Genomic DNA, 14,382 nt, shown 5'->3' with positions numbered 1-14,382 from the left:
CGGCATTGTTCTATTTAGTCTACAGTCATGGACACAAATTTTAGTTTTCTCAGAGTTAATAGAATTCCAAGCACTTCATACATTTCAAAGGCTTTTATGGACAATTCCATGACATTTATGCAAAGAGTCAGTATTTGCAGTCTTGGCCCTTCTTTTCAGGACCTCTGTACTCCCACTGGGCATGCTGTCAATCAACTTCTGGCCCAAATCCTGACTGATAGCAGCCCGTTCTTTCAGAATCACTTCTTGGAGTCGGTCAGAATTAGTGGCTTTCTGTTCGTCCACCCGCCTCTTGAGGATTGACCACAAGTTCTCAACGGGATTACGATCTGGGGAGATTCCAGGCCATGGACCCAAAATGTCAACAGACATGCCGCCTGACAAGGAAGACGTTGTTCATCTTTACCCTAACTTTGTGTGAAATGTGTTTCATGCATAACAGATGGTACGCTCCACTGAAAACAAATGATCACATGACTAAAACGGAATAAAACAGGCCTGTTCCACATGACAGATTTTTTTTATCAATGGTTTTATCTGAAAGTAAAAGAAAAACACTGAAAATCTTTGAGCAAAGCTTAAAGTAGAAGACCTTTTTAAAAATGTGCAAACACATTACAAAAACAGGTGAATAATATGGATTGATCTTCAGGAACTACAGTGGAGGAAATAAGTATTTGCCCCCCTAGTAACCATTCAGAGTTCTGGTTCACACAGACCAGTTAGACTCTCCTAATCACCTGTTTGAACTGATCACCTGTAGAAAAGCCACCTGTCCACAGAATCAGTCACGACTCCAAACTCTCCAACATGGAAAAGACTAAAGAGCTTTCAGTGGATTCAAGGGAGAAGATTGTAGACCTGAACCAGACCGGACTGGACTACAGAACCATCAGCAAGAAGCTGGGGGTTTAGGGTAACTGTTGGTGCAATTGGAGCAAAATACAACAACATGACCCTCAATCCACCTGTAGGTCTGGGGCTCCAACCCAAATCTGACCTGGTGAGGTTTCCATGATCAAAAGAACCGAGAGAAATCAGCCCAAAACAACATGGCAGGAGTTGGTTGTTGATCTCACAGCAGCTGGAACCACAGTCACCAAGAAAACCAATGGGAATACTTTACACAGCAACGGTTTCACATCTTGGAGAGCTTGCAAAATCCTCCAGCTTAAGAAGGCACATGTGCAGCAGACCCACCTGAAGTTTGATACCAACTCCTTCATGATTTAGAGATTGGGAGAAGGAGCTGTGGTCGGATCAGACCAACATGGAGCTCTTTGGCATCAACTCAGCCCGTCATGTTTGGAGGAAGAGAAATGCTGCCTATGACCCCAAGAACACCATACCCACTGTCAAGCATGGAGGTGCAAGCATTATGGTTTGGGGGTGTTTTTCTGTGGATGGGAGGATGGTCAAATCCTGACTGAGAACCTCCTTTCCTCCACCAGGAGGCTTTAAATGGAGGCTGGATGGGCCTTCCAACAGGAGAATGACCCAAAACAACCAAGGAACGACTGGAGAAGAAGCAGATCAAGGTCTTGGAGCGGTCCATCCAGTCTCTGGACCTCAGTCCTACAGAAAACCTGTAGAGAGCTGAAGCTCAGAGTTTCTAAGCGACAGCCACCAAATCTGAATGATTTAGAAGTCATTTGTGAAGAAGAGTGGAGCAGAAATCCTCCTGATATGTGCAGAAAGCTGCTCACCAACTACAGGAAACATCTGACCTCTGTGCTGCTACTGAGGGTTTACCACTGAGTCTTTCCAGCAAGACGGTTCAAATACTTATTTTCCTAAATGAAATTCAAATATGTGGGAAAAGACACAAAATCAACAAGGGATCAAATACTTATTTCTTCCATCAGCTTAGATAAGAGTCTTTAATCAGTCCGTTTGCAGTTGCAGTACTTTAAAACCAACGTGTGCGCAGCAACAGAAGGTGGAGCGTGCACGTGATGGTGCTGGGAGCCGTGCACCTGCTGCAGGATTAATGCCTGTCATGTTCAGGCTCAGAGGAGCAGAGATGCTGTGAATCAACAGCTCCTTTGTGTCCAGCTGTGCTGCCCCTGGTTCTCCTCCACCCGAGGAACCGAACACAGAGACGTTGGTGCTCCAAACACTGAATCCTGTCAGATTTGTGCTGTTGAAGAAAACGCAGAGCAGCCTCCACGCCTCACTAATCTGAACGTTAGGAGCATCAAATGCAGTGAAACATCTATTGATTCAACTTTCCTCCTCGGAGCAGAGGACATGGATACCCGGCTTCAGCATGAGAGACGCTCCATTGTGTCACTAAGTGCTCAGAAGAGGACTCTCTTCATTAAGAGCTTTCCGTCCACCGGGACCACGACACTGAAGCTCGGGTTACAAGCAGCTCCGTCCAGCAGGGATGTGGCCATTGTCCCACAGCGGCGTGAGAAACCCAAGCCGCGCAGAGACAACGGCACGCCGTCGCCCATCTGCAGGCAGAGGGCCTGATGGGACTCCATGATGGCGTTACTGTATCCTCCACGCATAAAGAGGGGCTCTTCCCAGCAAAGGGGGGAAGGAAATGCCTCCGGGCTCCTCTGCTTCCTGTGGAGCTTTTAGCTAACATGGTTTTCCTGGACTTCAAGCACAAAAGCTTCAAGAATCAAAAACTGTTTAGGACACAATAAAACTGACGGATGCGTCTGAGAAAACGCAGCGCAGCAGCCTGACGGGTATTTACCTTTGGAGAATAAAGAGGCCCTTTCTCAGCCTTTGGCTCAAACTCTGCTTCTCATTGGCCGCTGAAAGTACTTCAACCAAGGAATGCGGGGGATCCCACGCAAACACAAACGACTGAGGAACAAGATCAGCAGCCGCCGACCCACATGAGCAGATCTGCAGCCTCCTGAGGAGCAGCAAAAGCTCGGAACATGCAACTTCTCACCACTTGTGACCAACCACAGCAGCAAAAAATGAGGAAGTGAAAGTCAGCGTCGTGTTGGTGAAAACAAGTTTCCTTCCATCTGAAGGAAACTTCCTAACCCCCTCCAATGCTCTCAGAATTTATCTGAGATTACCGTCCTTGAATTGCAGCTCCACACACAGCAGCACGTTGTGCAGATATGAACAAGAGAATTAAGTGGTTGAAGATGTTTGTACCATTTAGGACGTGGCTCCTTTTTAATGAGAAAAATACAAACTACAAAACAGGTTTAGGGGGATTTGGTTTGGTAAATCATGTTTGATTATTTATGTCTAGATCTTGAATAACTGAACAAAATGGCGGTAAGAGATTTAATCTACTGTCAGTTTTTGTTATTGGAACCTACACCTAAATCATAATTATAGTAAATGTCTGTTGGATTTTTAGTTTTGAGTAAAATCTGCTGCAGCAAAAGGATCCCATTTGACATTGAGGGCTTTTATTTTGAAAGAATGTGTGCTGCTGACCAAAATAAAAGAAGTCAATATGTTTGCAGCGTCTGCAGCAGCACCTGTGTCTGCAGCAGCGCCTGCGTCTGCAGCAGCACCTGTGTTTGCAGCAGCGCCTGCGTCTGCAGCAGCGCCTGCGTCTGCAGCAGCGCCTGCGTCTGCAGCACTTGTGTCTGCAGCAGCACCTGTGTCTGCAGCAGCAGCGTCTGCAGCAGCACCTGTGTCTGCAGCAGCACCTGTGTCTGCAGCAGCAGCGTCTGCAGCAGCACCTGTGTCTGCAGCAGCACCTGTGTCTGCAGCAGCACCTGTGTCTGCAGCAGCGCCTGCGTCTGCAGCAGCGCCTGCGTCTGCCGCAGCAGCGTCTGCAGCAGCAGCGCCTGCAGCAGCAGCGTCTGCAGCAGCACCTGTGTCTGCAGCAGCAATGTCTGCAGCAGCAGCGTCTGCAGCAGCAGCGTCTGCAGCAGCACCTGTGTGCAGCAGCACCTGTGCCTGCAGCAGCACCTGTGCCTGCAGCAGCGCCTGCGTCTGCAGCACTTGTGTCTGCAGCAGCACCTGTGTCTGCAGCAGCACCTGTATCTGCAGCAGCACCTGTGTCTGCAGCAGCACCTGTGTCTGCAGCAGCGCCTGCGTCTGCAGCAGCGCCTGTGTCTGCAGCAGCAGCGTCTGCAGCAGCAGCGTCTGCAGACGCACCTGTGTGCAGCAGCACCTGTGTCTGCAGCAGCGCCTGCGTCTGCAGCAGCACCTGTGTCTGCAGCACCTGTGTCTGCAGCAGCACCTGCATCTGCAGCAGCGCCTGCGTCTGCAGCACTTGTGTCTGCAGCAGCACCTGTGTCTGCAGCAGCACCTGTGTCTGCAGCAGCACCTGTGTCTGCAGCAGCGCCTGCGTCTGCAGCAGCGCCTGCGTCTGCAGCAGCGCCTGCGTCTGCAGCAGCGCCTGTGTCTGCAGCAGCAGCGTCTGCAGCAGCACCTGTGTCTGCAACAGCGCCTACGTCTGCAGCAGCGCCTGCGTCTGCAGCACTTGTGTCTGCAGCAGCACCTGTGTCTGCAGCAGCACCTGTGCCTGCAGCAGCACCTGTGTCTGCAGCATCAACGTCTACAGCAGCAGCAGCGTCTTCAGCAGCGCCTGCGTCTGCAGCAGCACCTGTGTCTGCAGCACCTGTGTCTGCAGCACCTGTGTCTGCAGCAGCACCTGCATCTGCAGCAGCGCCTGCGTCTGCAGCACTTGTGTCTGCAGCAGCACCTGTGTCTGCAGCAGCACCTGTGTCTGCAGCAGCACCTGTGTCTGCAGCAGCGCCTGCGTCTGCAGCAGCACCTGTGTCTGCAGCAGCAGCGTCTGCAGCAGCACCTGTGTCTGCAGCAGCAGCGTCTGCAGCAGCACCTGTGTCTGCAGCAGCGCCTACGTCTGCAGCAGCGCCTGCGTCTGCAGCAGTGCCTGCAGCAGCACCTGTGTCTGCAGCATCAACGTCTACAGCAGCAGCAGCGTCTTCAGCAGCGCCTGCGTCTGCAGCAGTGCCTGCAGCAGCAGCGTCTGCGTCTGCAGCAGACTCGGCAGCTTTCACATATCAGGTGGGTTTGGTTGAAACAAGAACATATTATCGTCTGTGTACATGGAGCAGATTCATCATAGAAACATCTTTCATGTGAATTAGTCACTGATGGGCGTCATAGCCTGAACTAGGTCACATTTACTCTATTACATTCACTTCAGTTACTTTTTTGAAGTAATTGAAAATTTAAAGAGCAGTTTTATTGCACTAAACCTGTTACATTCACTTCTATCGACGCTTAATGAAAAACTGGAATTCTATAAAATGAAACGTTTCTCTCTTTTTTAAAACAAACATTTCTTTGAAGTGTTTTTTATTTAATTTAATATTTGTCCTTTTCATGATTTACAGATTTCTTTATTGCATTGGATTTTAATAACTACAATCCAGAATTCTTATTTAGATTATTTATGCAAAACTGAATGAACAGTACTGAGTTAAATAAGTTTTATACTGAAAACTGTCACTCGTTTGTTCTTTTTCTAAATTTTTGTATTTATTTTACTTTTAATGAATGAATACTTTGTACTTAAACTTTCATAGTACATTTCCTAAACTGTGAATTGTTCCCTGCTCCTCGCGCCTTTCTTTCTTGGCCTGTCAGCGGTCCAATAGTTTGGCTGTCATGGAGCCGGAACCTCTCTGCGCTTCTCAAACTCTGCTAGAAACTCTGATGACAGAAGAAATGCTTCACGTGGGAAGAAATCCTTGTTTCTACTCCTAGTTTTGAAACATCTGTCAGGTTCTTCATTCGGACGCAGCTGTTCCAGAGAGATCCGGCTAGCCTTGTCAGAACCGGGCAGGTTTTAGCGGACCCCCCTTCTCCATATTTACCTCCTGTGGCTTCGAATCGGTGGAGCGCCGATCTGCTGCGGTTTTGCAGTCCCATCAGTCCCGCAAACATGCCGTCGGTCGCGTTTCGGTGTCGGATCCCTGCGCGCGCGCAGCGACCATGTTTCAGAAAAAGCGCAGCGGGGAGAAAAGGCCTGATCTCATTTCCGTTACGGACCGTGAACTTGTGTTGGTTTTCCTTGATTCCGGTGGATCACATGAACGCGGCTTCAGTCCTAAAATGACACCGACTGTCCAGCGGTTGAACATCCGGTCTGATTCTGAACTTTATTCTCTGGAGAGAAGCCCGTTTGGAGCGGCGCGTCAACAGATGGTTGGATTAAAAAAAAAGAACTAGGATAATCCTCTTCTGATGTTCTTCAAACCGCGGAAATAAAACAACTGAAAACTTCAAATTAAGGCGTTTTCTGTTCAGAGTGGAGAAACAAATGCGGAAAGTCCATCGATCAGGAAAGGAACCCGTTAGCCGTGCGTCATGCGTCCTGAGGAGCTCCTACGTGTTCAGGAATTTGACTCCTTCAGACCGCCTCATGAAGGCGGTGGACAGCCCATAACCGGATTAACCGCCGCCGTTTGTCTTTGTTTGGGGACCCGATCAGCTGACGGACATGTGGAGATGTTCCGCCCGCTGTTTTCAAACATTTAGGGGCCAAAATGCTCTTTGAACGCACTTATGAGAGTTCAGCGCGCCTTGCTCATGCTAAAACAACCCCATTGTTTCTGCACTGACTGGGGGAGTCTTCATCTTCCTCCTCCTCCTCCTCACACTTCTCCAAAGCTCCTTTCATTCAGCTCTGCTCGCTGATAAACTGGAGTCCTTTGGTCCAGGGAGGAGGGGTTCTGGCTCCTCCAGGCTGGGATCTGGATCTGGTTTTGGCTCAGAAACCAGCCTGGCGGCCAGGAAAAGAGGAAGGATCAGACTTTCCTTCAGTATAATCTGAGCAGTTGTCCTGAAGGTGTCAAAAACTGCCTCCGTGCAGAAAAGATGGATTGAAAACTTGATGGAAATATTTTCTGTTCCATTTAATCATTTCGTTATTGAGTTGATTCACCACCAGAGCAGAAAGGGGTTGTTTTTCTTCTCTCTCCTTCTAAAAGTTCTCTCAGTTAAAGTAGATACGGTCCTTTATATGAACACTTCTTTAAGCTCTGGAGTTGTTGGGTCTGCTTTAAAACTTGCTGTGGTGAAGCCTCTTCTTTGAAAAAAACACTCACTTCAACACCTGTTTTATCTCATTTTAGACCAGTTTCCCATTTGTCTTTAGCAGAAAGTCTTTTTTTTTTACTGAAGTCATGTTTTTTTCTCCCATTTAGTCCTGCAGAGACTGTTTTTATTTTTTATTCAACTCTGGCAATAAAAAAAGACAAAAACAAACTTTATCTGAACACTAACAAACAAACGTTTTTTGCAGCTAAGACAAAAAATGAAAATGTATTGTAAATCGTTTGACAAACTGTACTTTAATTTTTTGTAAAATAAGGATAAAATGTCTCAATTGTTTTTGTTTATAGCAAAAAAAAGCCTTTTATTTTATGTCAGATTTTTTGTATGGGCTGATTATGAAGTTTGTACAACTCTTAAAATAAAACATTTCTTTTACTTCTTTATTAATCCCATTCATTTTTTTTTTAAATAGCACAACAGCTTCATGAAGAAACTTCTCAAGACAAAAAAAATGACGCCTGACATTTTCCTACGCGCTTAAACAAACATATGTATTCATGAAGAATTCCAGTAAACTTGAACTTATCCTAGTTTGACCAGCAGATGTCAGGCTTAACCTCAGATTCAAGCTTCAGCAGTTTATACTTTTCTCATTTTGTATTTTTTTATTTTATTTTATTTTACCCCAATGACAAAGTTCTCCAGGGCAGGAAGTTTATTTTTAATTTCTCTTATTTTTTTAATTTCATTTTTTGAAATTCCATGTTTCCAATGAACACTTTTTCTTAAATATTTATAGTTCTACAAATGGCCACTAGGTGGCAGAATGGTCCTGCTCTGATAGATGACAGATTTCACTTGTGGGCCACACAGGGTTTTAAAATGTGACATGAGGACGAGCGTGGATCAATCCAGCACAAAAGAGAAAGATCTAACAGGCAATTTTGATGGAAAAAAATGGCTTTATGCTTTAAAAAAAAAGAGAACATTTCAGAGTTTTTAAATGACAAAACTGTGACTTTTGTTTTTATTTTTAGTGCCAGTTGCTCCAATGGGAAAAAGGCAAAATGAGAGAAATGCTGCGTTCATGTGGTGATGGAATGATGGGAAAAAGGCCTGTCAGACTCTGAAAACACACATGAACGTCATAAAAACAACAGATCTGAATAACCTTCTGCACCTACAAAGGTCTCTGCAGTGCACCAAAACAGAGGGCTTATGCCCCCCCCCTGATTTATGATAAATAAAAGAGTTTATTAATGATCCTAAAATGATTTTGAGCCTGGAGGTTTCATGTAAATGTACGGAAATAAGGAAATAAGATAAACATTAAAGCAGAGAGGGAGGGGAGGGGGGGCATTTTTGGCACACCACCTTTTATTCATGCACAACAACTGAAGTCACCAGATCTTTATCGCCGTAGAAACCCTTTGTCCGTCTGAACGGAGCTGCTGCTCTAAAGACGTTTCAAAACACAAACCAGGAGAGTGACGGCACCGGCGACCACGACGCGGCGCAGCTCCATCACGCCACTCCTTCGTCTGAGTCCAGGAGGGCGGTCCTGCTGCAGAAGACGTCCGCCAGCATGTGCTTGGGGATCTCGGAGCCGCGGACGTGCAGCGCGTAGCAGGCGTCCTCCACCTTGCCCAGGCTCTGGCGCAGCGTGTGCAGCTTCTTGGACACCTCGTACGGACCCGTGTTGCCGATGTAGGAGAAGCCGTCGTGGATCTGCCGCAGGAACTGGCTGAGCTGGAAGGGCGTGTCGATGTCCCCGTTCCCCACGCTGCTGATGCACATCCGCATCAGCTCCCCCGTCAGATCGGCCACGCCCAGGAGGTAGTCTGAAGGCGTCACGTGGAAGGTCAGAACCTGGGCTCCCGGCGCCGGGCCTTCAGCGGAGGCCTGCAGGGAAGCACACGTGGCGTTCTTAGAAGACCCTCCTGGAACCTTCTGCTGCTAAATCTATGGAACCGAAAGGAAGACGGCTGTTCCAAAAGGTCACCTTAGGGTCGCCCCCCTCGGCTCTCATGTACACCAGTCTGGCATTGATCTCCTCCAGGCTGATGAGGCTGCGATGTCGGATGTAGTGCAAGAAGGAGACGGCCTCCACGTACTCCTGAATGCCTGGTGAAGACAGAAAGCGGTTAAACCACCAAACCAGGAGCTTCAGCGCGTTTGGCGTTCGAGCCCGGCCTGTTGTTTGTTCGCCGCAGATCCCAGGTGAAGATAGGGTTTCAAATCAAAGGGCCTTCCTGTCTCTAAGGGTCTCTGTGTGGAGACTGAGATGACCCCTCGTTTGTTTCCAGCTCCTGAGCAAACAACAATCCAATAATCACAGGATGGAAGACTTTTGTGTCTGGAGTTTACCTTCAGCGCCGCGGCCGGGCTTTAAAGCGGAAAAACCGGCCCCCACATTCAGAGACTTCAACCTTCAACACCACGTCTAAATGCTGAGTCAGGCGCATGGAGTAGTGCAGCTTATTAATGGAAAGATTCCTCCTCTTCCATTTGAATATTTTACCGTTTCATAATAAAAGTGCAAATGTTCAATTTTAAACATAATAAACTATCCAGCTTTTTGGATTTTTCAGTCCGTTTGTTTTTAATGAAAGTTTTGCAAACAAATGAGTTTCTTTGTGAGAAAAAAAACTCCAGCATGGTTGTCGTCTACAGTCAGACTTTCTATACATTTACACTCATGTATGTAATATAGTTTATGTTCTATATCATATACATTTTTGCATTTCTTTTTCCAACAAAAAATAAAATTTCAGTTCAAAACGCAAGTAAAATGAATTGTCTCAATTATAGTTAAAGCCGTGAGTTGAAGCCGAGACTTTCTCTGGGATGATTTTATGAACTCAAACATTTATTTAATTTGTTTTATATTTACATCATGACAGCAATTCATTGCTGTTTATTTTTCTTTAAATAACTTCTTTTTCGTGTATTTTACTTTTAAAGTTGGAAAAATGTATAAAGTAAAATGTTTTGTTAAAAAGAACAGTGTTGCATAATGAGGAAATAAAACACTTTATGTTCTTAATTTATTTATTTATTTATTTTTCTTCCTCATAAATTATCGTTAAAATACCGGATCGATAAGCAGTATCAATAAGAGTAGTAGTACCGATAAAACCTTATCGATACCCCTACCCAGAAACCCCCCCAAAAGGAAGCCGTCTGCTCACATGTGACCCTCAGAGGCTGGGATGGACGGGAAAAGGTCACACAGGCCGAGAGCTCTCTGCCAGAGGCCGGTATGACCTTTGCTCTTTGCTAGGATTACAGGACAACCCGTCCCAACGCTGACTGATCAGAAAAAACTGCAGGGGGGGGGGCTTCTCCTTCTAAAGTGTTTGGAAAAGTTCAGGGTTCAGCGTTTCAGCCGTGTGGAGCACAGTTGACTCTCCGAGGGTTCGATGCCGGTTAATGTTTGAGCCGTCAGCAGAGCGACGAGGGAATCATGGGAAAAAAAGAAAAAACCTCCCTGGTTTCAGTGTCACGTTGCTGCAGTCGAGCTTATCAGAACACGCTTATCACTTAACAATCGTGTTCAAATTTAGCCACAATATCTTTGATGGTTCCTATTCCAAAGGCCGCATAAACACGCCTGGAGACTTTCCTTCTGACCGACATTATCACAAACTACTAAAGCGCCGGGAAAACGGGGGGAGAAATGAAAGCGCTAATTGGTGGAAACTGCCACCGGTCACGTCGTGGAGGATGCAGCAGCGATTCCTGAGTGACCGCAGTCCACAAATGACCCCCCCCCCCCCCCCAGCAGCTAGATAAACGCAGACTCTCATTCTGCCTAATGTTTTCCTCCAGACTCTGCAGACATCGCGGCTACGCCGAGAGAAAGTCCGAAAATGACTTTATCAGAGGGCGCGGCAATCTTATCCAGGCCTCCATCAAGGTCACGCTCTCGCACCATCAGCCGCTTTAAAAGCAGCTCAGTAAATGTTTTTATTTAAAAAAAAAAAAGTCCTTTTTCACCAAAGACCCACTCTGATGAAAACTGTGTTTTTTGCTGTTTTTAACGTGTTCTTGTGGCGTTTTTCTGAGCGGAAAATTCTGCTTAAATTTGCAATCGTTGTGAATCGGGAGCAGAGGAAAAGATGCAGTTGGAAAAACTCAGGGGTAAATTTCTAAGAACTTCTGCCGCTCTGTAGAAAATATTCCTAGAAAACGACACAGGTTTGCCTAAAAACTGCATCCTCATAATCAAAAGACCACTGGGAAGTCTTGGAAATAGACTTTCGTGAGAATTTTTTTACGTTTTAATGGCAGAATTGTAAACTAGGACGAGAAACACTTTGTGGTTTTACCGTTTGCAGGTCAAAGCTGGAGGAAACGTCTGGATGTTTGTGACCTTTGAGCCTGCCAGCACTGCAGGGGAGACTGTTGTGTCATCACTGCAAATGTGAGCATAGGGGCTCAGCCCCCACCCCCCCAGAAACGTAACCTGAAGCAAGTAAGCTAGGAGGAAGGTATGTACCGAGCACGCAGAACGTGAAGTCCCACTCCCATCATCCTTTGTTCTATTTTCATAGCTTTAGAATTCAGATGACGCCGTTTTTTAGCCAAAATCAAAAGGCTAATGACGTTTTCTTGGGCATAGTTTCTGCAGAGCGGCAGGAGTTTCTTAGAACACATTCTCCGTCTACCTTACACCCCCTCACAACCCTAACCTAACATTGGCGGTGTGGTTTCCTATCCATTCGTCCAGTTCTGATCCAGATTCCAGCTCAGACCAGGAAAACAGAGACGTCCATGGATCTGCTTGTCTGCAGGTGGATGATCAGAAAGGAGCAGAGCTGGGAGCTGATTTTCTACGTCACAAATAGGATCTCATCCAAACGGCGTTTTTTTCATCTGCTCCTGATTCACAAGGATTTGAATAAAGAAAAAAGTGCATAAATGCAAATTTGACCTTAGTTGTCTTTATCCTCCATCATTAAAAAAGTGCCACAAGAAGATGTTAAAAACAGCCAAAACAGGAATTTCATCATTTAAGGCGCAGGGCCGAACAAAGTCAGCCATCTTTATTAGCTGCATTTGGGAGCAGCAGAGTTGCAAACGCAATTTTCCTTTAGTTCAGGTTTCGGAGAAGTTTCCTTTTTCGGTGCAGGTGAATGACAAACTCACCCGGAGTAAAAGCTCGGTGAAACTGATGGATGTCCTCTCCTCTCAGCTCCTCAGCGACCTGACCGATCTTCTGCCTCACGCCCTCCAGCTTTAGCTCCGCCTCCTTCAAAACCTCCTCCGTGTTGGGAACGCTTCATGAAATACAACATAGATTTTAGCTGACGGGAAACCAAAGTCAGCACTTGATCAAACATGAATTTCAAACATTTAGTTGTTCTCAACAAATGTTCCTTTCCACACATTCAAAACTCAGTTTTTGTGTTGTTTTTTTTAATGCCAAGGCTTTCTGCCCAAACAAAAACTTTCAAACGAGAAGACTTTTCCCAACACTGACCCGTTCCCTCTGAAGCAGAACCTACTTGGCCACTCTGTGGAGGAGAAAAATAGTCCTCTTGCTTTCGATCGTGATGTCTCGACTGATCTTCACCAGTCGCTCGTATTTGTCGTGTTTGGTGTCGAGTTCCTGCTGGAAAACTACAGCCCAAAAGTGTGTTATGTTTGAAAGAGCTGCGACACGGATGCAGAAAAACCTCGAGGTTGCAGGCACCTTTGAAAGCAGCAACGACCGGTGAGGAACAGCTTCCCGTGTCCTGCTCCCGAGCCGCATCGCCGTTTTTCCGTGAAGATCCCTCCCCTTATGGAGCAGAAGAGGTCACATAGTAATGCAGAACGTCTCCAACAATAATATCTGTGACATCATGCTGCTGTGTGTTTCTTTAGGTTTCTTCTACGTGGCCATTTTATCTTCATGTGATGCAGAATTCTGTGTTTAAAAAAAAAACTGAAGCAAACACACTGTCAGGTCACATTTATGCTTTTTAAGCAGCTTAAATTTTAAAGAAGACAAAGGTAAGCTTGCACATTATGCATGTACTACGCAAGAGCTAGTGCAGGAGCTAGTGTACTACATGGGAGCTTGTGTACCATGCAGGAGCTAGTGTACTACGCAGGAGCTAGTGTACTACGCAGGAGCTAGTGTACTACGCAGGAGCTAGTGCAGGAGCTAGTGTACTACGCAGGAGCTAGTGTACTACGCAGGAGATGTGTACCATGCAGGAGATGTGTACTACGCAGGAGCTAGTGTACTACGCAGGAGCTTGTGTACTACGCAGGAGCTAGTGTACAACATGGGAGCTTGTGTACCATGCGGAAGATGTGTGTACTACGCAGGAGCTTGTGTACAACATGGAAGCTTGTGTACCATGTGGGAGATGTGTACTACGCAGGAACTTGTGTACTACTACATGGGAGCTTCTGACCTTTCCCTTCACCGAGGACAGATGAAAATGCATGCATTGTAAAGCTGCACTGAAGCGAAGGTTGTGGTTGTTTTTATTTTTTTAGAACATTGTTAACTCCTGGGCACCGAGACTGGGGCAGTTTCCACTGTTTTATATTATTGCTGTTGGTGTTTACATTTTATTCTCTGTAGACGGGATTGTTAGCTGTAATCCAGTCATTCTCATTCATGTTTACAGTTTTAGGATTAGCTTTGGAATGTACCAACACACAGTATCTCCTCTAAACACTAACAGACGCGATTAAAAACCGTACTCGTGGATATGAGCGATAACTGATGGAGAAGATAGTTTAAGGGACATTTTTCCAGAAAAATATAGCAGAGAATCTCATCTGAGCAGTAACTAATTCAAACGAGGGCGGGATTATTGTGTTAGCCAAGCTAAATTCCAAAACTAGCCCAGGATTTCATCCTCTTCACCAAAGGGCATAATATTTATTTTAATGTTAAAAATCTAGACTCACCTTCTCGCTTCTTCATGACTTCAGCGATACTGTTAATATTTTTGACTTAGTTTTTAGCACAAATGTGTATCGAATCGCTAACCACCCGAGACGAGGTCTTCTCCCCAAACTGAAATCGCCTGCTTTTAATAAAATTTAAGATAAATGCTGGTTTTGGGGGGGGGGGGGGGGGGGCGTTCTTCGGATCAGTTAGATACTAATCATTTCTTTATGTCCTGCCGAAAATTTTGAAAGGCGCGATTTAGTTTGTAAATGAAAGAAATCACCATAATTTTAGTGGTAGGCATTCGTGCGGACCGCTTGTTCAGGGACCTTTACCGCTGACGTAGTAGCAGCAAGTTCCGACAAGTGCATTGTGGGAGATGTAGTATACCTCAGGACAATATTCATGAAGTTGTCCTTTAGGACTTAAAATCAATTAATACAAAATATAACCACCAATATTTTTTATATAATTATATAAAACAACCATAAATTGAATTTTTACATATAAAAACAAAG

General features: G+C 45.8%; 2 protein-coding genes across 7 annotated transcripts in view; both read right to left on the bottom strand.

Annotated features, from left to right (window-relative positions):
• The window catches only part of disc1 (disrupted in schizophrenia 1), a 59,764-nt gene extending 53,039 nt beyond the window's left edge, over window positions 1-6,725 (bottom strand). For 3 of the 6 annotated variants that reach the window (XR_002291885.2, XR_002291886.2, XR_002291887.2), the window contains exon 1: window positions 5,784-6,725. Coding sequence is in view for 2 of the 6 variants with exons in the window: in XM_020709770.2 (XP_020565429.1) it covers window positions 5,784-5,853 (70 nt within the window). In the remaining 4 variants the exon portion in view is untranslated. Of the gene's footprint in view, window positions 1-2,710; window positions 3,419-5,783 lie in introns of those variants that run through there. The other 3 variants (XM_020709770.2, XM_011484713.3, XM_020709772.2) reach the window with 3 other exon arrangements.
• Window positions 6,726-7,377: 652 nt separating this feature from the next.
• Window positions 7,378-14,194, bottom strand: tsnax (translin associated factor X). The gene is made up of 6 exons (XM_004077485.4): window positions 13,882-14,194; window positions 12,665-12,751; window positions 12,477-12,591; window positions 12,118-12,248; window positions 8,969-9,090; window positions 7,378-8,868 (listed from the first exon to the last, which is right to left on the bottom strand). Exons 1-6 carry the CDS (start codon window positions 13,895-13,897, stop codon window positions 8,491-8,493), a joined length of 849 nt encoding a protein of 282 aa, XP_004077533.1. The 5' UTR covers window positions 13,898-14,194; the 3' UTR covers window positions 7,378-8,490.
• Between the last annotated feature and the right edge of the window lie 188 nt (window positions 14,195-14,382).

Source organism: Oryzias latipes, chromosome 15 (assembly GCF_002234675.1).
Source record: "Oryzias latipes chromosome 15, ASM223467v1".
In the NCBI taxonomy this organism is placed as follows: domain Eukaryota; kingdom Metazoa; phylum Chordata; class Actinopteri; order Beloniformes; family Adrianichthyidae; genus Oryzias; species Oryzias latipes.
This window is presented reverse-complemented; position numbering and strand designations above follow the sequence as displayed.